Genomic DNA, 23791 nt, shown 5'->3' on the forward strand with positions numbered 1-23791 from the left:
AGTGAGATTCTAAAGTTATGTTTAAGTTAATTAAAAGAGGAAGCGTTGTCAAGAAAGTTTTATAGTGCTTTGTGTTGTTTAGTTCACGATACTTGTGACTACCTGTTACTGTACATAAATGAACGGTGATTACGGTCACCGTTTAAAATCACCGTTATTTAAAAATCACGGTCACTGATCACGGCGTAATTAAAAAATAACTACGTTCACCATCACTATTTAAAATGCGGCTTTATCGCAGAATGCTCAGAACATAGACAGAACACGTTACGAATCGAACAGTATTAAATACAATAGATAGCGAGTTAAAACTCGTAAAAACTATTAAGAAAAGAAATAATCCGTACCTAGTTAGAGGGCTGAAGAGAATTAGGCAGAAGAGCCATATCATGGCTTCGCAAAATCAAAACTTGGACGGGCAAGAACGTCCAGCAATTACTAAGAGTGGCGCAGAACATTTTGATGCAGTGATCGCACACTTCCTGATATAGTGGTCTCCTATTTGGAGATCAGACTATGTACCATTCGCTGTTATATATTTTCAATAATATTATATGGAACTGAGACTTGGACTTTAAAAAGATGCAATTTAAAAAGAATTGAGGCTTTCGAACTCTGGTTATACCGCAGAGTATTAAAAATATTATGGACTGATAGAATTACAAATAAAGAAGTACTGGAGAGAGTTGGTAAAGAAACAGAACTAATCAGCACTATATATAAACCAGAAAACTGGAATACCTAGGCCACGTGATGAGAGGACCAAAATATGAAATTTTGAGACTCATAATATAGGGAAAGATACAGGGAAGAAGATCTGTTGGTCAAAGGCATAACTTATGGTTGAAGAATCTACGTGATTGGTATCAATGCACATCGTTTGATTTCAATCAAACAGCAATTTCAAAAATAAAAACAGCCGTTATAATTGCTTATGATTGGAACAAAAATAAAAAGATGACTCCTTAAAAATAAGATCAACTGAGTTGCGCTCCGAAGTGATGCCCCTGAAAACAAAAGAAAAGCGGCACTTGGATAGTTTAGGCAAATGACGATCTTTGGTCAATACCTAAAAATCGTGGAAATAACTTAATTATTAATACTTATCATAGGTGAAAGGTGAGACGGAGTCTTCTGATCAGTACTTGACACAGACAAGGAATGAAACGATCGCTGATACGGTGGGTTCTGATCAATACTCAGAGACTCGAGGTAGAAGTTCTTACCAGATCAATACTTCAAACCAAAGACGGTTTTTTGTCGTGGATCACGGTGTTTTATATATGTGTCGGTGTTCCATCTCCAGAGCACACTGCTGGTAGTAATAGTTTGATGGGGGCAGTGCAGGCATACTTTAATTTTTGCCATACTTTATTAAAATTTTTATTGTGCTAATACCTCATCTCGTCAATATTTTTTATTTTTTGCTTTGAGATCGATCATAAATATGTAACTTTCTATTTTTTTATGCAGAATGTCAAATATTTAGCCATAAAATTTTTCTACTTGTCTGAAGTCGAAAATGATTCGCGATGTTTGATTTAAATTGTAAATGGCTTATTTAGAAAAATTTTACTCTGTGTTAAATTTGTATAAAACTGACCAAGTATTTATTTAATTCCGCAACTATGTTCGATTACTACGAATACTTAATTTTTTTATTTGATTAACAAAAGAATCCATTTTTTTAGCTTTCTCTGCGACACCTGCGTGTCCTTTGCATCAGCAATCCAGGAGTTCGTGAAAGAGGAAATTCCATTGGTAAGTTTTATGAGCGATATTATTCATATAAGATTTTTATCTTTAGCTACCCAATTCACTTTACCTCTCTCTTTAAAACAGAAAACAAATATTAAATTTTCGTGCTACCTGATAAGTCATAGAAACAATTTAATTTTATACAAACTTAAAATCATTTTATATGATTCTAACAATGTTTTACTTGTCTGTAATTGCTTTTTCTTATTATTATTTTTTTCGGGTCTTTTATTTACTATTCTCTTATACTATGGCTTTAAATTTATTGATATTTTTTTGTAGTTTATATATTTAGCTTTGTATATTTTTTATGGAAAGTTTAGTCAGTGCTCTATCTAGTTAAGTTTGATCCTAGATTTACTGTAGCCTTAATTTGTTCTGCCTTAATTTACAAATTTTCTTCTTCTTCTCCTTCTTCTTTTTTATAAGCAATTCTGCTTGTTCATTGGCGGACTAACACCTCTATGGAAGATTGTTACTTCATCTTTTGCGCGGTCGTCCGATACTTTTTCTGCCGATTGGTATTGTATCTCTTGCTATTTTAACGATACTTTTCTCCATTCTGCTTATGTGATTATTTCATTTTTTTTATTTTGTGTCCATTCATTTATACATTGTACATTACATTTTCTTCTCTTCAGTTCTCTATAGATCTCTCAACGTATTTGCTGTAATTCTTCCGAGTACTCTTATCTCTGCCGTTTCCAGTAGCCTTTGTGTTGTGACTGTGTCGGGTCTTGTTTCTGAGGTATATGTCATTATTGGTCTGATATTGGCTTTATAAATTGTTGACTTCATCTCAGTGTTATTGTGACTGTTTCGCCATATAGCGTTATTAAGGCATTCTCCTACTTGCTTTTTATACTTGATCTCCCGCTTTGTTGTCCCGGTCTCCATTACTGGACAGTGTAATTCAAAGGTATTTTATTTTCATTCCTTGCTCAATACTGATGCCATCAGTTTCTATTTTACATCTGGTTGGTTCTTTGCTGATTATTACTGTTTTATTTTTCTGAGATGATATTGTCTTATTCAATTGTTTTGCTCCTATGTTAAATCTGTGGACCAGTCTTTGCAGACTAATTTCATCTTGAGCTATAATATTACATCGTCTGTGTAATAGAGTATTTTTATTTCTTTGTTTCCCATTCTATATCCTGTTCATTTGTTAACGCTATTGATGATTTTATCCATGATTAAATTAAAGAGCATAGTACTTAATGAATCCCCTTGTCTTATTCCACTTCCCATTTCTATAGACTCTGTAAATTGTCTATCTATTCTTACTTCCATGTTATTGTTTTGGTAGATATTTTCGATAATTTTTATAATATTTAGGGTAACTTCTCTACTAGAGAAATGATGGATTACATCTTTGAGTCTCACTCTATCAAACGATTTCTTGAAGTCAATCAGACATAGAAATGCTGGTCTATTATACTCTAGTGATTTCTCAGTGATTTGGTTTGTAAGAAAATGCAAATCTGGGTACTATTATTTTTATATAATTAAGAGGTTCAGATCAGAAAATGAAGTCAGAAGACTTATTAGTACATGTGTTATTGAGCATCTACAATAGTGTCTCGATAACTATTTGTCTGTATATGCGCTTTTTTAATAACATAATATTTTAACTGCTTATAAATAATTTATGATTATGAACAATTATATTATATATTATTATTTATGAAAAATTTTTGTTCTTGTATATATTATGTAAAAATATTTTCAACTATGATTTTCCTTAATTTGTGTTTACCTGTCTCTACCTCTTTCTACTTTAAATTTTCTTAATATATACCGAAATGTTCCATATTATATCCAACTTTGATACTTTGTTTTTAGAATATATTCCAAATTAAGTCTCTTAAATAATTCGGTTATTTTTTGCTGTCGTTTTTTTATTTCCTTACATAATTTTTTCGCTTTTTTTCTGCATGAAAATATTTTATTGTATTGAAAATATTTAAAAAAATGATTTTGTTAATAGTATAAATAAATAAAAAAAATAAATATAGTTGGAAATTAAATAAGATGTGTTAAATATTCTTCTAGGAACAAGTAGAAAAAGACGCCCAAGCACTTTGTGACCTCCTACCAGGGGATTTAAAGACTTTCTGTGAAAAAGATTTGCTTCCAGAAGTCGAAAAAATCTACAATGCTGTCAGTTCCACATCACCTCAAGAAGTATGCCAAGATTTGGAATTGTGTTAGAGACAAATTAAAACAATTATTGTTGTAATATGACTAAAAAGTGTAAGATAAATTTTTAAACTGGCTTTCTTCGTTTGTTTTTATTTTCTTTTTGACCGTGGAATGTGTATATGAATACTCACAAGAAGCTAATATTATTGTAACGTAAACATATTATAACTTAGCACGTTCCCCTGTAAACGCAAAATTTTTAATAGAGGTGTTCTCAAAGTAATAATCATTTTCCAAACTAATGTTTGTATTTTGAGAACGATTTCCGAAGTGGAAATTGAAACGTCAATAAACGTATTTTAACCTTTAATTGTGGCTTATTCCCAGTTAAATAGTAATTAATTTAAAATGCCACAAGAAAATAGCTTCAGAACAATATTATCAATAGTATTCGTCTTGAACCTGTATAACTAAATTTTCAAAGATTAACTTAATTAATTAATCATAAGATAATTAAATCTGCATTTACTATAACCAACCGTTTCTGAATTACCATTCGGTATTCGTCAGAAAGCGCATCCACCATAACGGTAGACTTACTCATTTCTGGGTAAAAATCTGAGTTTTAATTCTTAATTTTAGAATTAACCCTAATCTCTCACTCATACTGCTCATCAGTTTTCCTTTACTGTTCTTATAATTTATATCCTTTAAAATTTATTTGTGGTTTGCCATATTCTACAGAGTGATTAATAACTACGTGGAAAAGCAAACAAACATTTTTAAATAGCTTATCCTCTAGATTATCTCGTACTTAGATTTCTCCCATAATACCTGTTTTTATAATATAAAGTCTATAACAGATGCAGTATTCATAATAAAACAAATAAAAGAAAAAGCTATAGAGTTCGGCATGCCAGCGGCATGGGAGACATTCTAAATATATTAATAGAAAATGAAACACCGACCAACATAACAAAGATAGTCCATAACCTAAATAACAATAATGTAACCAAAGTTAGAGCAGGAGATCAATTCACTGAAAATATTACAACACCGGAAGAAATTGGATAAGGCGACAGTTTAAGCCCCTTCTTGTTTAACCTACTCATGGGCAAAATTATAAACAAAGTAACATCTCTCAGTCTCGGATACAGAATGGGCAGCAAAAGAATTGGTATTGTGTGTTACCAAGATGATGCAGCAATTATTGTCGAATCAAAAGATGATCTTCAGAAACAGCTCTTTCAGTTCTTTCAAATAAGCCGCCAACTAAATATGACCATTTTTACCAACAAAACTATATGTATGACGATAGCAAAAGATCCGCTAAGATGTCAGTTAGTGGTAGAGAACAACCCCATAGAACAGGTGATGCAATTCAGATATCTGGGCATAGATATATCAAGCACACACGACCCAGTAAAATACCTAAGAAGTCAGATCAACAAAGCATTCATATTGCCGGGATATCTGCGTAAGATAGTCTGGTCAAATCCATATATGAGCACAGATAGTAAAATTAGAATCTATACGACTTGCATACGACCAATGATGACATGTGGCATATAAGTGCGCGAAGATACCAACAAAACGACACAGATGATAAGGGTTGCCGAAATGAAAACCCTAAGAACAATAGTGGGCAAAACAAGAAGAGACAGGGTGAAAAATACAAACGTCAGAGAGCAGTGCAAAATTCAAGACATTGTAAGAGGGGAAGGCAGCGTAAGAGGATGTGATACAATCATGTAAAACGAATGGATGAGAATAGACTCCCAAAAATTGTCCTAGAAAACAACACGCCCGGTTCAAGACCTCCCGGAAGACCACCTTAAAGATGGAGGGATAGTTGGCAATCTACTCCTAGGAAATTAACCAGAGGCAGCTTTAGAATGAAACAGATCGAAAGATCTCCAAGAAGTAGAAGAAGAAGAAATATAAAGTTTTAAACTACTATATAGAGTACTGAACGAGCTGTGGCCATTTTTAATTTCGAAATCGTCAAAATAAATATTATGTATAATATACACATTATACAATTAAATTTAACAGAAATAATTGATGAATATTCGTATATAGGATGAATTACAAATAAAATTACAATTAAAATATGTATGTTACAAGGGTTCATTAGTCTTGAATATTGTAAAAGTGGAATCTTTTGATAATGTGGTAATTTTCAGCTAAAATAATAATCAAATTAATTACCAAAGATTATTACATTAAACTAGAGTACTAAGTTTAAAAACTCCTGCGATACGATACTTTAACCATTATCATATTTCAAGTATATTGACAAATTAAAATCTACTAATATTATTAGATAACTTTGGTTGTCTTGTATGCTTTTAAATAGATTAAAATAACAAATATTAATTTTTTAATATAGTTAAAAATATATCATATGCACGTTATAGATATAATATAAGGCATTATTGTGGTTAGATAATAAAATGACAGCTCCAACAAGGATAGTTCGGTACCTCGGAGGTAAAGGACACTATGTCCATTTTCTTACTTTTTCAGGAGAGCAGTTTTAAAATTTTTTAAATTTGTAATCAGTAAATACTCGAATGTTTCTTATATTTAACCAAGATTAATATATTATTATTGTAGTATGTATAATCGTTTTTCATTCCATGAAGTGCTATATAGGTACCTGAGGTTTACCGTTCATTATTTAATTTTTTTTTAAAAATGTGTAGTTGGACATAGTGTTGTTTACCTCTAACAACTTTTTTAAATAATGTGGCATTGCATGTTAAGGTCTTTACGAAATAAACAATACAAACACATAAAACAGCCTATACTATTATTTTATTAGAGGTAAATATTATAATGTTATAATATTTGAGTAAAATTATAGACGACAAGTTTCAAAATTGTTAAAGATGCTCCATATCATCTTCACCTTCTTGTGGGTAATCGTTTGTGGCTACATCGCTGTGTTAAATTTTGATAAAACGCATGACAAACTGACGGAACAAACAGCAGTAGTGCAATTAAGTCATTGTACTTTTGTTTTGTGATTGGTAATGGGATTACTGAGACTTTAATTGGGCTGGAAACGTTACTTGCTGTCTTCGATACCTCATGAAGTCCACTTCATACATATTTTGATTATTGAAATCGGTCTTATAAAAGAACTTTCCAATGTGTTCTTGTTGGACTTGTAGGAAAACACATGTTAACACTAGAACAGGGTCTTCATTAAAATTTTTTTTCTATTTACAAAAGGAGGATTAGATGACAATTTCTTATCAAACAGCGTTTTGAAGTTTTTAAAATCTGCAAGTTCCATATTGTGCACTGTGTATTTACCTGATGTTTGCCTAAGTAGTTGTTGCCAGTCCCATGGTGATAAAATGGCCAAATTGGAGAGTTTCTTTCTTTTTCTTTTGATTAAAGCATGAACAGTATCTGCTTCCATATGTGTGTGTCCTTTCAGTAAAAACTTTTGAGTGATCGTCTTTATTTGCAGTATCCAAAAATAGCACATTATAATACTTATATTTTTATTTTGTCCATAGCAGTTATCGGTCCAAAGAGTGATGTCGTCTACTTGACTACCTGGAATTGTATTGTCAGCCCATTTCAAAATTGACGGGGGAATTTCATTTGCACCTCGGGCCCCTTTCGATTCGTCTTATATTATACATTGTACAGACGAATCACTGGCATCATGTAATGTAAAATTTAATGTCCAAAGCTTCCTTTTGTAGAAACTAATACAATTGTTTGTTAGTGGTGAAGGCAAACATTTTTGCAAATCACCAGATAGTACTTTGTATTTTGGTGACTCTTTAGCTATTATAAAGTCCAATTGTTTTAAGTTATACCGAGTTTTAGATTCAATTAGGTGAGCATCATGATCAGCCTAGCCTGTACACTGGTTAGTTCATCTGCAGTAAGATTATTTTTTAATTGAGCGATGAATGTACTGCATGTATCGCAAATGTCTCTTTCGGGCGGTTTAAATGACAACTTGAAGTCTTTATTAAAAATATCTGCGTACAACCATTTTTTTGCTCTGAGCTTTGGATCTACATGTCTTTCATTGCATTCATCAATGTACAGTTGATACATCTTTTCTATTGTAAGTTCTGTGCCCAGATAATCTCTCTTACTCCTTTCTCTGGAATAATGACTCTCGTATTTTGGGAATGATTTAATATGTTGATGTATACTATTTATGGTATCGGTAGGAGTTTTATTGGTTGGGGTGTATCTTCCTCTTTGATCAGTTTTTAATAAACCTCCTGGCTCAATTTTTTTCAACATATTTACTACTACTAAATTAGATATACAAAGTGTGTTTAAAAACATAACCTTGCACACCTTCAATAGCTGATTTTTCACTGTAAAATGGTAGTGTAGTGTATTATTTTTAGATTTGGTAGAATTTAGATCTTTTTTTCTTGATCGAAGAGTAGGTTGGGTGTCGATACATAAGAAGATAAATTGCTTTTTAAGATCTGAAACGTTGGTCTCAGTCCAGTATGAGTTGAAAATTTTATTACTTTCGTATTCTGGCAATCTTTCAGAGCATTTCATGCGACACATGCAAGAAGGCTTTAACATTTTTGCAGACATGTCTTTGCGTCTTTTACTGAGATACTCTTTCCCACTAGCTATTTTTTGTTTGCGAACATTACAGGCCCAATTTTGTTCATTTACTACACGTTTTTTACCTTTTTGTTTGCACTTAGTTATATTTTGTACCTTTCTTTTAACACTTTTCTGTTCTAAAATAACTTCATTATGTTCATTGAAATTGCCTGCATCACTGCTTAGGGATAAATCGTCCTGAAGAAGATTTTTTTATTGCCCCACTAATCGTAGGAGTTATAATAGCTTTGTCTTTTACCTTTGTTTTCGCTGGTTTACTTATTCGTCTCATATCATTGTCGTCCGATTCTGAGCTTTCCCCACTTGGAGGTTCATAGATTTTATCAATATCCGAATTTTCATCTCCAAACAAATTATCATTTTCGTCCACTTCTTTCTTATAACGAATATATTATATCAAATCAGCTAAAAGAAGGACTTGAATCGTGTTTTATTATAATTTATGAAAATATTTTAATTCAAAAATAACGTTAAAAAATAAAAAATTTAGACATGACTTTAAATTATTATGTTTAATTTCAAATCGAGAGCTGTCATTCGTTTCTCGTAAAGTGTAGCAAAAAACTGTATTGAGTTGTGGTATACTAGAATAAATAAAATATACTGGAAAAATTTAAAATTTAATTTGAAATTAATACAAAATGAATAACTTTTACAGTGAACAAGTGTGGAATTTAAATATATGTATTATAATTTGAAACTGCTGAAATAATAGTATTTTGTCATATCTCCATTATTAAAAAATTCTTTAAACATTTTGGACATTAACTCAACCGTCTCTCTGGTTATTAAATTTATTAGATACCGTTTTTTGTTGTTAATAATAAAAATAATATTTATCTAAACATATTTTTGAACGTTATTTATTTTTATTCAGATTTAGTGCAATTCCGTTATCTGTGATGGCAACAATTAATTGTTTCACAAACCATTGTCTCCAGTCTGAACCAGAGATATGTAAGAGAGGCTCTCTTATATATCTCTGGTCTGAACACTGGTTTAAATTGGAAAAAAAACTGTACCATTTTTATATGACGCGAAGTGTACAAGGGTACATAACACTATGTCTGGATGGTAAATGACGGTGCACACATATAGTAGAGGTAAACAACACCAAGTCCACATGATGTTGTTTACCTCTGACTGGAAGTGGACTTGGTGTTTATTAAAAAGTCGGTAACTTGACGTAAAATTGTTGAAAGACACTAGAAAATAAAGCTCAAAAACCATATGCTCCTGAAACGTGGAATATCAAGAAAGCTGACGCAAACAGAACCAACACCTTTGAGATATGGATTACGAATTAAATGGACAGTTCATCGTATAAATAAATTTATGCTTAAAGAACTTAATATTAATACCAAACTCATTACAACAATAAACAGAAACAAAAAGTTCTTTGGTCTTATTACTAGAAGGAAAGACTGATCATCGAAGCAGAAGATCAAGAGGATGATATCCTGTCCTATACGGTAGACTCGTCAAATTTAAAATCCTTTTCCTTTCGGAAGTAACTCATGAAGCCAAAATGAAGCTAAATGGCCAACCACAGTTATGGCGTCACCATATCCTTGCGTAGGTTAAAGACGGACTAAGGAGGAGAATTATTGTTTGAGAGAAACCACTGAACCACAACTGAACCAACTTTGCCACCACTGAAGTATTTAGGGTTATTTACCAGAATATTGTACTTTAATGATGTACTTAACCATCTTTGACGTGATAAAAAATTACTTACAAGAGCAAATATTTAACTTGCACTAGAAACTATTTCATTTATTTTTGGAATCAATAAGATGACAATGATTTTTATTTTTAATTTATCTTAAGTGTTTTCACGTGATGACAATGACTAATTCAATCTTATCGCTACATTATTCTAGGTACATATAGGAATCTATAAGGGGATTTTTCCAGTAATGCTGTAGACTATTTTTAAAGTGGCTTACTTTTATATATAAAACAAACCAAAATGTTTATCATTGTAAAATAAAATTTAACATGAAAACTACATTCGTATTAGCTGTTTTGGTTTGCGTCGGTAAGTAATGATACTTTTTACATTTTTTATTATTACGCAAATTATGCATGTTACCGAAAAAAATCGTAAATAGGTAAGGTTGAAATAAACCTTTTGTAGGTTGGTGCTTCAGTCAATTTCATGTCCCACATGTATTTCTACATTTCCCACATTTTAAATGAGTGCATGTATTTCTAACATTCTTGGCCAAGAAGGGAACAGCTGATTAGCACGACGAAATAGACGGGGATCTATATAAAGAATGGTTTGAGAAGACGTTAATTCTAAACTTGCCGAAAGGCAAAGAAAACGTTGTCGTTTTGTATAACACGTCTTACCATTCCCGCAAATTTAATTTTTCAGACAATTGTGGAACAAAAGGCAAATCAAGGATTGGCTAATCAAGGAGAACATTTTCTTTGAGGAGAATTATCTAAAACATGACTTAATGGATACTGCAGCCGCATTTAGAGACAAGTACGACAAGGATAAAATTGAAACAACTGCGGAAAATATGGCGTTAAGATTTTAAGACTGCCGCCTTACCATTGCAAGCTGAATACGATTTTGTATATATGTACATATTTTATCCAAGATTTGCTACATGGCGAAACTAAAACTGCATATAATTCTAATACCGTTTTTCTTTTTTTGTTAATTCTCATATTTAACTCAATTAAGTTAATTAGTAAAGATTTTTAAAACTAAGCGCGTACGGTCTTGATTAGTCTATCGACAAACTACCACACGCCTACCACTGTGCCGAAATAAGCAGCATCGCTGCGCTCCGTAAGACCAACACTGAATTCTAACTGTAGCTTTAACTATAGTGGGAATCATACACACTATGCTAAAAAATTGATGACATCGAAATTATAGGACACAAAAATTAAAGTAACTATTTTCAGACCAATAATTAGATCCGTAGGTAATATATGTTTGTGAGATCTGGAAAATGACATAAAAAGCGTAACTCAAGACATTAAAAATAATGATACTGAGAAAAGTATACGGCCTGGTGCAAGATAAAGGCGGCACATGTAAAATCAAGAGAAACGACGTTATTCTTGAATTGAATAAAGGGCGCGTTACTGTAAGATTTGTTAAAAGACTGTTGTTGCTGGGATATATCCAGAAACAACAAGAAAATATTACAAGGGAAGCTGATAGAAAAACAAAAAAGAGAAACACCTAGAACGAGATTTGTTTGAATGACTTGAACGACGACCTAAGAACTATGAGAGATGGAGATGGATAGTAAGACAATGGAGAAGAAGGGCTCAAAAGAAATCGAAATAGAAGGATAACGCTTGACAGACAAAGACTCGTTTTGATTGTATGGGTTTACAATTATGATGCCAGAAGAAGAAGAAGAAGAAGAATTAAAACTGCCGACTTACAGCAAGAGCATAGTGTGAGTGATATCCAGATCGCCAGTAGTCGAATATGAGTGCAGTTCAAAACTGATCTAATTTTAAATAGGTACTTGAGTAAGGAACTCTGAACCAAACAGCCGTAGTGATAAGATTTTATAATAAATTTTGTGGAAGTATAAAAAACAAAAGTTTTCAGTGTTTTATTGTTAGACTAAAGTATTTGTTCAGTACCTAAACAAAATTCTCTTTGGATAAATTTAAAAAGAAACTTTATATTTTTACACTAAAATTTTTTTGCAGGACTTACCGTTCACGCCCAATATCATGAGTAAGTACTGGATATTTTTCATTTAATTTTTTATATTTAACAATCAAAGGGGCAGGTATCTCAGATGGTAGAGTGTCCAATTTAACTTAAGTGACTCAAGCTAAAGGACTGGTCCACAGACACATACATATAGTATCCCTAACATCCGATTGTCAATTCCTCCTTAATATGACGTGCAGAGTACCGATGCAAATTAAGTCTTCCATAACAGCTGTTGTTGTGTCCCTTAAGGTCCATCTAATTTCAAGGAAACTAATCTTTGCATATTGCTTAATTTGAAGACCTCATTATTTTAAACGCCTACTCCTAGAGACCTAATACCCCTAATTTATGTACTACTGTTGGTGTTACCACCATATTATAAATTCAATACAACTGTGTCATTACCTATACCACAAGGTACGATGACTAGGTTATCTGGAAAGCCCAGCATAACATAATGTTTATCGTTACTGAGTTTAGCCATACATGACCAGATTTTAGAAGACACTGTGTTGACATTATTTTCCCCAGTAATATATCACACGACTTTTCAACATAGTCTTTCCATCGGAACCTTATTTCGGTCATCTTTTTTAGCCAAATAGTCCATGTAATTGATGAGTAGTTGGTGTTGAAAGCTTTCATTATATCAAAACATGCACCCAGCATTATATTTTCAGAACTTACTTTATCCTCTGTACGAGATCATAGAGTGTTGCTAATTTCTTAATAAGTTTTACTTATATGGTAATAAAACTACTATTTATTCATAACAAAATGTAACTTCATGACATAAAACATAGAAGTTCCTGCTCTTCTTAAATATATGTTTCGCATACTCTTAGTATTGCGATTATTGGTGTTTTGTCAACAGGCAAATCTTGGGGTTGGCATCTTCTGGAGATGTTACTGCTTTGCTTGTAAGCTGAAACTGACGCCGCGTTGTACCATTGTTGTGTTTGTCTTGTGAGCTTTTGGGTGTTTTCTTGGGATTGGTTGACTGTGCTGTCCTGTTTTAGGCTTTGCCTCTTTAGGACGTGTTTTTCTTTGTGTTGGGTGTAATGGCGCTGGATTTGGTATTGTGTCTGCTGGTGTGCGGTGTGTTTGTTTGTTGGAGGTTGCTGCTCTCATCTAGTCCTGGACAATCGGGGGTGAAAGGTATGTAAGTGAACGGTTCTTTTTAGAATTTTTTTTTATCTAAAACAGAGATTAGTAAATATATGAAATTGAATTATAAATCTATTAATTTATTAAGTTAGTGTATGTATATCGCGACGCGTGAGGGCAGCTGTGGACTGGTACCTCAAAAAACAGACAGGTATCGTTGTGCAATAGGATCGGAAAACCACAGAAAACCGATCCCCCCCTGTCGAGGGGGATCGGTTCAGGGATCGGATCAGGGAGCTCGTTGCTGGCGAGTTCCAGCAGAATAGCGGGTAGGAATGGGAGTTTGGGTTTGGGTTTTCTCCTGAATACATTGCCGAGGGATGAGCAGGTAGTTTTGAGGATGCTTTGGGCTCTGAGGTTTTGGCCCCGGATGGTGCGAATTGTGTAACTCCTGCTCAGAGAGGAAAGCCTCTCATTGATGGGCTGGATGTTCGACAGGCGATGAATGTGTGCGGAAGGATAGTCGTAACGTTTTCTGTTTAGTTTACGTAAGATTCTCCTTTCCAGTGTCAGTAGTCTATTGTTGAGATGTTTGGGCATCATAGCACAAATACAAGATTTGTACTCAATGACCGGTCTGATGAATGTTTTGTATGTATGAATAAGTGTAGGTGTGTGTGTGCGGCCGAATTTGCGACTAAGAGCGTTGAGAAGTCCGAGTCGGCTCCTAACCTTATTACAGGTTCTGTCCGTATCGTCACTTCAGCGTAATATTTGTGTAAACAACACACTACAACAGATATTCGATCTGGTTTCGGAGTCGGAGTCGTTCTCCCCATAAACTCAAATTATGCCTTTCGGTGATAATAGGTGTGATATATTGACTGCGGTATGAATGTCTGAAAAGAATCATCTGTGTTTTGTTTGGGTTAGGTGTCACTCTTCATCTCTGACACCATCGCTCGACTAGGAGCAGATGATTTTGAGCTAACCTAAGTGTAGAGTCGACGTTTAGTGTTGTTGTAAGAAGTGCTGTATCGGCTGCGTATAATACAGTGGTTGTATTAGTGTGTCTAGGGTTAGGGAAGTCGCTATTGTAAATTAAGTAGAGTATTGGTGCCAACACGGAACCCTGAGGTACTCCCGCTGTGGGAGTGAAGGATGTAGAGAATTGATCACGCTCCTTGACTGATCACGCGTTGTACTACGGAGGCCAAATTTATATTTTCTACTCGGCTCCCCTCCGCTGGTTTCGGCGTGAGGGGGCGTGTCGTCGTTTGTAGCTTTTCTTTTTTCGTGTTTTGCGGAAAGGGTGTTTGTGGATTTTAATATTGGTATCCATGTTTTGTTAATTTTTAGTCCGTATTCTCTCCGATTAAAATTATTTGGATGCTTATATATTTCCACCGCTTCTTGACATAACCGTGATTAGTACTGTGATGTTTTATCCAGCATCTGCGTTTCTTCAAAGAGTATTCAATGTTCTCCGCTTCCCAAAACGTGTTCGGCAACGGCAGATTTGTCGATATGTCCTAAACGACAACGGCTTTAATCTTCGTTTATCCTTATGTTTCTGTGTCTTTTCATGGTTCCCACATGTGCATGGTATTCGGTATACTCCGGCCATTGCTAATGGGTCGCGTTTGTTCTTCACCGATCTTAAACAGTCCTTGATTTTCTTTGTAGGTTTGAAAATGGTCTTTACATTGGCTTTTTTAAGTATTTGCCCAATTCTGTCCGTTACTCCCGATATATAGGGCAGGGACGCTTTGACTATATGTACATGCTGTTTCTTCGTTCGTTCTGCTAAAAACGTTGTTAATCGCTTTCTGTATTTCTCTTCTGGTATAACCATTAGAGGTGAGCGCTTTTTTAATATGAAGAAGTTCACTTTGCAGACGCTGTGGTTCACAAATTCTCTTCGCCCTCTCCCATAGAGTTTTGATGATACCTAATACCTTGTTTTTCGCCTAGATGATGATTTGAGTTCCTGTTTAGGCATCTGTCCGTGTGTGTAGGTTGTAGATACACTTTATGTCCTCTAGTTTTTCTACTCTGTAACTCCAAATCACAAAAGTGTCATCGACGTATCTAAACCATACCCTTGGATTGTCTGCTGGTTCCATTACCCTCTTCTCTAGATGCTCCATGAAAAGGTTGGCTACGACCGGGCTTAGTGGGCTTCCCATTGTTACTGCATCTACTTGTTCATAAGTCTGGTCTTCCCATGTAAAGTAGGTGGTAGTGAGGCAAATACGGTATAATTCCAATATATCCTTCGAAACTAGTCGCTTAATTGCATTCAGAACGTCTTCTAGTGGAACTCTTATAAATAGGATAACAAAATTAAAGCTATCAAGAATGTTAGGTTCCTGTAAAGCTATTTCTTTAATCTTCTCGATGAAATAGGCGAAGTCTTTTACAAACCATTGTTTTTTCCATTGTGTTGTTGTAAATTATCGGCCAGATATTTAGCAAGGCTGTAAGACGGAGACCCTATGGAGCTCACAATAGGGCGTAGATGTACATCGTCTTTGTGTATTTTTGGTAAGCCATACAAGCGTGGTGGGACTGCTTCGCTGTTGCATATTCTTGGCTTTGTATCCTGTAGTATGGACGAAGATTTTCGAATTTTCGTAGGGTGACTGCTCGGGATCTTTTTTAAGTCTTTTATATACCGCAGGATCAAGAAGATTTTGTATTTTTGTTTTGTTGTCGGTTGTCTTCATTACGACGGTGGCGGTTCCCTTGTCTGCTGGTAAAATTACAACGTCTTTGTCTGCGTTTAACGATTTTATGGCACGGATTTCTTGGTGACTCGGGTTATTTTTCGGTGTCTTAGCTTTATGCAAAATTCTGGCTGATTCTGTCCTTATTTCTTCAGCTTTTTCGATTGGTAAGTTGCGAATCGCAGACTCGATATTAGCGATGATAATATCTGCTTTGGGTATAAGTTTAGGTGCAATCGCAAAACTTCGCCCTTTGGCTAGCAATGATGGCTGGAGTTAAAACATTATCTGAAAGGTGTACCGCCGTCCATTCTGCGTTTTGTTTTTATTCTACCTCCTTATGTTTGTTTAAGCGTTTGTATTTGTTTTTCTGGACTTCAGTGTTCCTTTCTAGTTCATTCTCCATTTTTCTGTAACAAATAGATTCAATCCTATTCCAATCTTTATATTTCAACCTGCTGCTCAAAACGTAAAACAAATCTAGAAGCTCCTTGTCAACCTTCCCCAAATTTCGTCTAGTCTTATCATATCATATATTTATACGGTTATGTTTTGGTAAAGTTTCAACTAAGATTGATTATAAAGTATTTATAAAAATTACAATAATTATTTTCAGCTTATACTGTGACAACTGCGTAAGATTTTTCACCGCAATCGAGCATATGGTACAGAACGGAGTTCCTTTGGTAAGATTTCCTAGCATTATTATAATATATCAAATACAGATCCATTTATACATGAAAAAAACATAAGTCATATACAAGAGAAATTTGTGTCACTATTTTAACCCTAGAGTACTAACGTACATAAATTTTACGTACCGATTTTAATCTGACAGCTACTGAAAGAAAACTAAACGTGGTAATGCTTAGCCGCGTGGGCTATGCTATCCTCACTTTATGGTCAATAATTCAAATGAATACTCGCTTTGATTTTAGTTTGGGTTAGGCTTTGACTGTAGTAGTTATAACACTCTGTACGTAAAAGATTCGTGTGGTTAGTATCCCCGTAAAAAGTTTTGTACGTAATTGTGACGTGTTGTTATTATTAACATATAAATAAGATGTCTGTAAAATCAAATGTTAATCTAAAGCGTCCTCTTACTAAGAAAGAATTGGAAGAAATTATACATAAAAGTGACTTCAGTGATTTAAGTGATACAGGAAATGATCTAGAGGAGTTAGACAATCCATTTGACAGCGACGAAGGTACTGAAGATAGAGACTATGATCCTACGCAGAACGAAGAAAATGTCCTCACAAAACTAGCTAATACCTGGGCAGATACACCAGCAGAACCTCACAAAGCAACAAGAAATACATGCTCTCATAAAAGAATTAAAATTACGCAGCAGCCGTCATCAGAATCAACATATATACTGATAACCGTATTGAACAAAAATTATGTGGTATAATATGGGATAAACAGTCTTTAGTAGGTGAAAGCGGTTATTAGTGGAGTAATTTACCAATAAATGAAGGAGGTCGTAAAGTCGCATCCAGAAATATTGCTTATATCCGTCCAGGTCCAACCAACTTAGCTAAAGATGCTATAGAACCTATAGATGTTTTTAATTTATTTTTTACAGATCAGATTCTGAACGAAGTTTTGCTACATACAAACGAAAAAATTGCAGTGTTACGAGAGAAGTACCAGACAAAAAAAGCTACTGTTTTAGAAACAACATTGCCTGAACTGAAAGCACTATTAAGTTTGTTATTTTTATCTGCGACTTTAAAAAATAATCACCTCTCAGCTGACGTTTTGTTTGATAGCACTTATTGTGGACATAGATATAAAGCAACGAGGAGTTAAGAAAGGTTTAACTTTTTGATCAATTATTTACGATTTGATAACTTTTTGACAAGAGAAGAACGTTAAAAAGAAAGTAGTCTTGCTCCAATATCTAACATTTTGAACTTGTTTATTAAAAACTGTGTCAAAAATTATAAAATTATAAACTCCTAGGATTTCGTAGCAGATATTCATTTCTCATGTATAAGCCAAACAAACCTAGTAAATACGGATTAAAAATATTTATGGTTTGCGATGTGGCTACGAGATATGTAATAAATACAACACCGTATCTGGGTTAATTTACTGTAACCAACAACATTCCTTTAGCAGAACATTTTGTCACAAGCCTGACGAGACCTTTACATGAAAGTAGACGTAATGTGACAATGGACAACTGGTTTTCAGCATCCCTCTTGCGAATAAATTATTATCTTCTTCTTACAATTTGACAATGGTCGGAACACTCCGGAAAAATAAAGAAGAAATACCTCCTGAATTGCTCGATAACAAAACTTGGAAATGCGGTTCAAGTATGTTTGTGTACGATGAAAACATGACTTTATTATCTTATAAACCTAAGCAAAATAATACAGTTCTTCTACTTTTAACTATGTGTTTTTCTGGAAACATTAATCATAAAACAACAAAACCCGAAATAATCCATACATATAATTCAACCAAAGGGGCTGTGGATACGTTTGACCAAATGTCTCAGAACATTTGCTGTAAAAGGAAGACTAGAAGGTAGCCGCTATGCATATTTTACAATATGATGAATATTACAGGAGTAAACGCTTCTGTAATCTACCATCACAATGCAACTAAAAACAAACAGGAGCCATTATCAAGATTAAATTTTATGCTGAAACTTCATGAACAATTAACGAAGCCGTTAATTGTTCAACAAAAAACTCCAAACAGTACCAACTTAATCAAGAAGTCCCAAAGAGATTCTTTTCGTGCTTTTGAATTTACAGCATATTGCTGAAGGCCGCTGAGGTCTCCAAGGGAAAGCAAAACAGACTTACTATAGTTTATGCTCTACAGAAAAGAAACGAATGACAACTACCAAATGTTACAAGTGTGGGAGTGCCTTGTGTGGACAGGAAAAGAAAGATACTTTGCAGAATGTTTGGTGGAAAAGTAGTAGACGGAAAATGGAGAAGACGAACTAATGCAGTGTACCATTTGTATGCTTACCCTACAATAACAAAAGTGGTGAAAAAACGTAGACTAGAATGGCTTGAACATCTAGAAAGAATGGAAGGTAATATACTAGTCAATATTATTGATTAAAGAGTACCTGAGGGCAAAAAAGAGAGGAAGACCAAGAAAGTAATGTAGAGATGTAGTGATGGAAGATGTCAAAGAGATGGAAATCAGAGATTAAAAGCTAATGGCTAAGAACAGAAAACAATCTAAATTATCCATTCAGCAATAGGCCTAATAGGCCTGTTAACGCTATACATACATATATTAATGACCAAAAAAGAGTTATACAAATGTATTGGATCTTCGAATAGTGGCTTCCGAAATTTCACACTTGATAGCGGCGGCAATGCTGGTAAAGCTACATCTGTCAAATTGACTAACATTTACTAAAGTTGTTTTGCCATGGACGGATATAGTGAACAACACATGAAAATGATAAAATTGTTTTATCAAAATGGTCAGTGTGGTGAATAAATTTAAGTCTCTTGATTTAGTTAATAATAATCCAACACTTCTGCGTCAACAAAACGCAAGACCTCCCGAAAGTATTGTCGCTGTCTGGAGAGTATCTGTATCTGTAGAGTAGGGAGGGCGAGTTAAGTTTTACAGCACTTAGGCCACAATCATAATTGACCCATTGTGCATCCTCCTAGGGAGCTGTCACCCTTAGCTCATTGTCCATCCTGCCATTTCTAGGAAGGTGGACAAATCACCAGGAGACATCTCTCTTATGTGAGCAGGTGTGGGCCAGGACTCACCAAACGCGTACTCTCGTATTAACGATAACTCCGGGCATTCACATAGGATATGCTCTACAGTTTTGTCTTCTCGTTTATACTTTCTACATAGAAGTGAGTCTGCTAGCCCCAGTGTGTGGAGGTGTTTGCTTAGTTGACAATGACCAGTTAAAAAACCAACTGTCAAACGTAGGTTTTTCCTGGTAAGTCCCAAGTACTTCTTTGATGTTGACTCTTCAAGGTTACTTAGTGTTACCCCGGCAAGTTTACATCCTTGTCCTTCTTCCCATCTTTTTAGTATCTGTCTGAAGAGTATGTAGGAGAATTAGAGATTTCCTAGAACTTGGCTCTTCACGGACCACAACTTCGAGAATTTCGCGTCGTGACTTGGACCTGTACCCGTATAAAATTCAATTGACCCAGGAGATAAAGTTAAACGACCATACATAATGACATTAGTGGGTCATTGTAATGTGACATGAGTGTACGCTAAATGGGCTTTGAAGCAGTTCAAAACTGATCCTAATTTTCATCGAATATAATCTTCAAAGATGTGGCCCATTTTTAGGTGATAGAATTGTTAAATTTTAGACGATACCAATCAAAAATAAAATCCTCTTCTTAGTGTGCATACCTGTGACGAATATTGACGATCATAATGGCAATCTTTATTTTGTCTACACCAGAGCAGAAAAGCTGTAAACGGGTTGTGGTAACCACTTTTTGAAGTTCTTTAGCCAGGATATTTTTCTTCCTCCTATATCTTGCCATTACTTCACAGAAGAAAGACAACAGTGCACAAAACATCCCAAAAATGTCAGTGTTTGGAGTAAACTTTGTGCTAGCCGCGTGATCGGTCCATATTTTTAAGACAATTTCCATAGCGAGTGATATAGGTCAATGATTACCGACTTTATATGGGTTTAATTAAATGTCATGAATACCAGCAACATAATGACTTAACAAGACCATGCTCTGCAAGAGCGTTCGTCTCACGTGGAGGTGATAGGATCTGGCTACAAAGATCGTGCTATTTTACCCCTTTAGACTCTTTTTTTGTGGGCTTTTAAATTAAAGATATATGAATAAAGCGTATAAATATCACTGCGGTCTTCAAAGCTAATATATCCCATTATATTGTACAAATTTAGTTGTGTACAAGTGTAGTACAAGTTTTGCCGACGTTTTATGACAGTTTTATGATGAAAAAACTGGAGCAGGAATATACAAAGAATGGGATGGAAATAAACCTAAAGAAAACTGAATACCTAACAACGGAGAATACAGAAATAAAACAGCTGGAAATAGACGAAGGTAAACAAATCAAAGGAAGAGATAAGTATAAGTATTTAGGTTTCATAATATTAAACAAAGGAACAACGGAGGAAAATATAAAAAATAGACTAGGACAAACAAGAGACTGCAAACGAAAATTGAACCCGGTACTATGGGATAAGAACATCAGCATGAAAACAAAGAAAAAAATATATAATACCATGACAAGAAGTATCCTCACTTATGGGTGTGAAAATTGGACAATAAATAAGAAAACCAAAAACAAAATAAGAGCAACAGAGATGGAATTCCTAAGGAGAAGCTGCAAAGTAACAAGAAGAGGTAGAATAAATAACATGAAGATTAAAAGGAGAATGGGAATGAACTCCGACATAATAGACTACATCGAACAGAAGATTTTAACCTGGTACGGACATGTCAGAAGAGCAGACCAAAATCGGTGGATAAATAGAATAACAGAGTGGAGCCCAATAGGAAGAAGAAAGAGAGGCAGACCCCCAAGATCTTTCAGAGATGAGGTGGACGAAGCAATAAGTAGAAGAAACCTACAGGAAGGGGACTGGCTAAACAGGAAAAATTGGAGAAAACGGTTGAGTGAAGGAATACAGTGAAAACTGTGGAAATCCTGGTATAGATATATAGTTTAATTTTTGCGCCAGAGCCATGAAAAATGAATCATTTCAGAAGCGCGTCACTCAGCAATGGACATAAAATTGTGATATTCCACTTAGAGTGGCATGGAAAGAGTTTTTAAACAAATTTCGAAAAAATTTCTATTATATGGTACATACTCTTTGTTTATTTAAATTTTAAAATAGAAAGCCCCTATATTAATTAAGAACCCTATAATAAATGTATAAGTAAACTATTTTGGCAGCCCTTATGTCTCGTCAAGTGATTTTATGGACTGCCCAAATTACAATTTCCTTCTATGGATCTATATACAAAAAATGCTAATATATTTATTTAACTACTAACTGGTTTAATTTATAAATTTTAATTAAAAATAAAATATGCTTCATTTTTTTACAGGATAAAGTTGAAAGAGATGCGAAAGCCTTATGCGCCATAATACCACAACCAATGGAAACCTATTGCGAAGATACATTGTTGCCTGAAGTCGAGAAAATCTACAACGAGGCCAATAGCACCTCACCTCAAGAAATATGCCTAGGTTTAGATGCTTGTCAGGAGGATTAAATTTAAGGATTTGTAGTTCTTTTTAAAAGTAAAAATAATTTTTTAAGTATATATTTTATTTTGTATGTTTAGTAAAAACATCCGGCCCTCCCATTATTCGCGCCGAGGTGGAGTACGCTATAAAAGTAGCAAAACTAGGCAAGGCTTCTGGACCGGATGGAATTACTACGGAAGCCATAGAACTGTTGGAAGATGATAACATCGATATGCTGGTAACAATTTTCAATGCCATATATAACACCGGCCACATTCCAACGGATTTACTTTATTCAACCTTTATAATGATCCCTAAATCACAAAGAGCGACAAAGTGCAAAGACCACAGACTGATTAGTTTAATGAGCTATTTGCTTAAGGTCTTTCTTTGCATCCTTCATACAAGAATGTTCAGAAAGCTGGAAGATCTAAGTGGTGAGACACAATTTGGTGTCAAAAATGGACTGGGTACACGTGAAATTGCTTTCTGCTTGAATACGCTTATGATATACTGCTTGACGTAATGATAAAAATGCTACACAACGCTAACATTGACGAGAAAGATATAAGAGTTATCCAGAATCTATATTGGAATCAAAAAGCACGAGTGAGGCTGAACAAATTAACTAACACAGAAGAATTTGAAATTTTAAGAGGGGTGCGACAGGGGTGTATTTTGTCTCCTATGCTTTTTAATCTCTATATGGAGAACATTTTTGCAGAGGCACTGAAAGGCTCTGAGTGTGGAATAAAGGTAAACAGGTTCCCGATAAATAACATTCGTTACGCCGACGACACCGCGATAGTACCAGACAACGAACATGATATGCAGTTGATGATAAATAAAATAATCACCGTAGGAAAAATATATGGCTTGAAGGTAAATGCTGGAAAAACTAAATGAATGGTAATAAGAAAAAACGCACTTTTAAGAATACAACTGCAATTAGATAATGCTCCAATCGATCAAGTAAAAACATTTAAATACTTGGGAATGATGATGAATGGCCAATGGGATCATCAACAAGAAATAAAATGCCGTACCGAACAAGCAAGACAAGCTTTTATGTAACCGCAATATTTCCTTTAATCTCCGCTAAAGGATGGTTAAATGCTATGTATGGTCCATAGTGTTATACGACATGGAAACATGGACATAAAGAATACCTTCCATTAATAAGTTGGAGGCCTTCGAAATGTGGACGTGGTGAAAAATGTTCCGCATACCATGGACAGATAGGATGAGAAACAAGGAATTCTTAAGAAAGGCAAATACTGACAGAGGACTACTCGATTTGATCAAGGTATGAAAAATTGGATACCTCGGCCATATTCTGAAAGGAAAAAAATACGCAATAGCTCAACTAATCATCCAGGGAAAGATTAAAGGCAAGAGAGGAGTAGGTCGCAAACAAATATCGTGGCTACGGAACATAAAGAACAAATAACACTGGTGATCTTTTGCATGCCGCAAAAGATAGACGTATGGCCTTAAG

General features: G+C 34.5%; 1 protein-coding gene across 1 annotated transcript; it reads left to right on the forward strand.

Annotated features, from left to right (window-relative positions):
* The first annotated feature begins 10440 nt into the window (after positions 1 to 10440).
* Positions 10441 to 22370, forward strand: LOC140439041 (uncharacterized). The gene is made up of 4 exons (XM_072528680.1): positions 10441 to 10576; positions 12232 to 12259; positions 16694 to 16763; positions 22152 to 22370. The coding sequence occupies exons 1-4, from the start codon at positions 10537 to 10539 to the stop codon at positions 22317 to 22319; spliced, it is 306 nt and encodes a 101-aa protein (XP_072384781.1). The 5' UTR covers positions 10441 to 10536; the 3' UTR covers positions 22320 to 22370.
* The last annotated feature ends 1421 nt before the right edge of the window (positions 22371 to 23791 follow it).

Source organism: Diabrotica undecimpunctata, chromosome 4, assembly GCF_040954645.1.
Source record: "Diabrotica undecimpunctata isolate CICGRU chromosome 4, icDiaUnde3, whole genome shotgun sequence".
Lineage (NCBI taxonomy): Eukaryota > Metazoa > Arthropoda > Insecta > Coleoptera > Chrysomelidae > Diabrotica > Diabrotica undecimpunctata.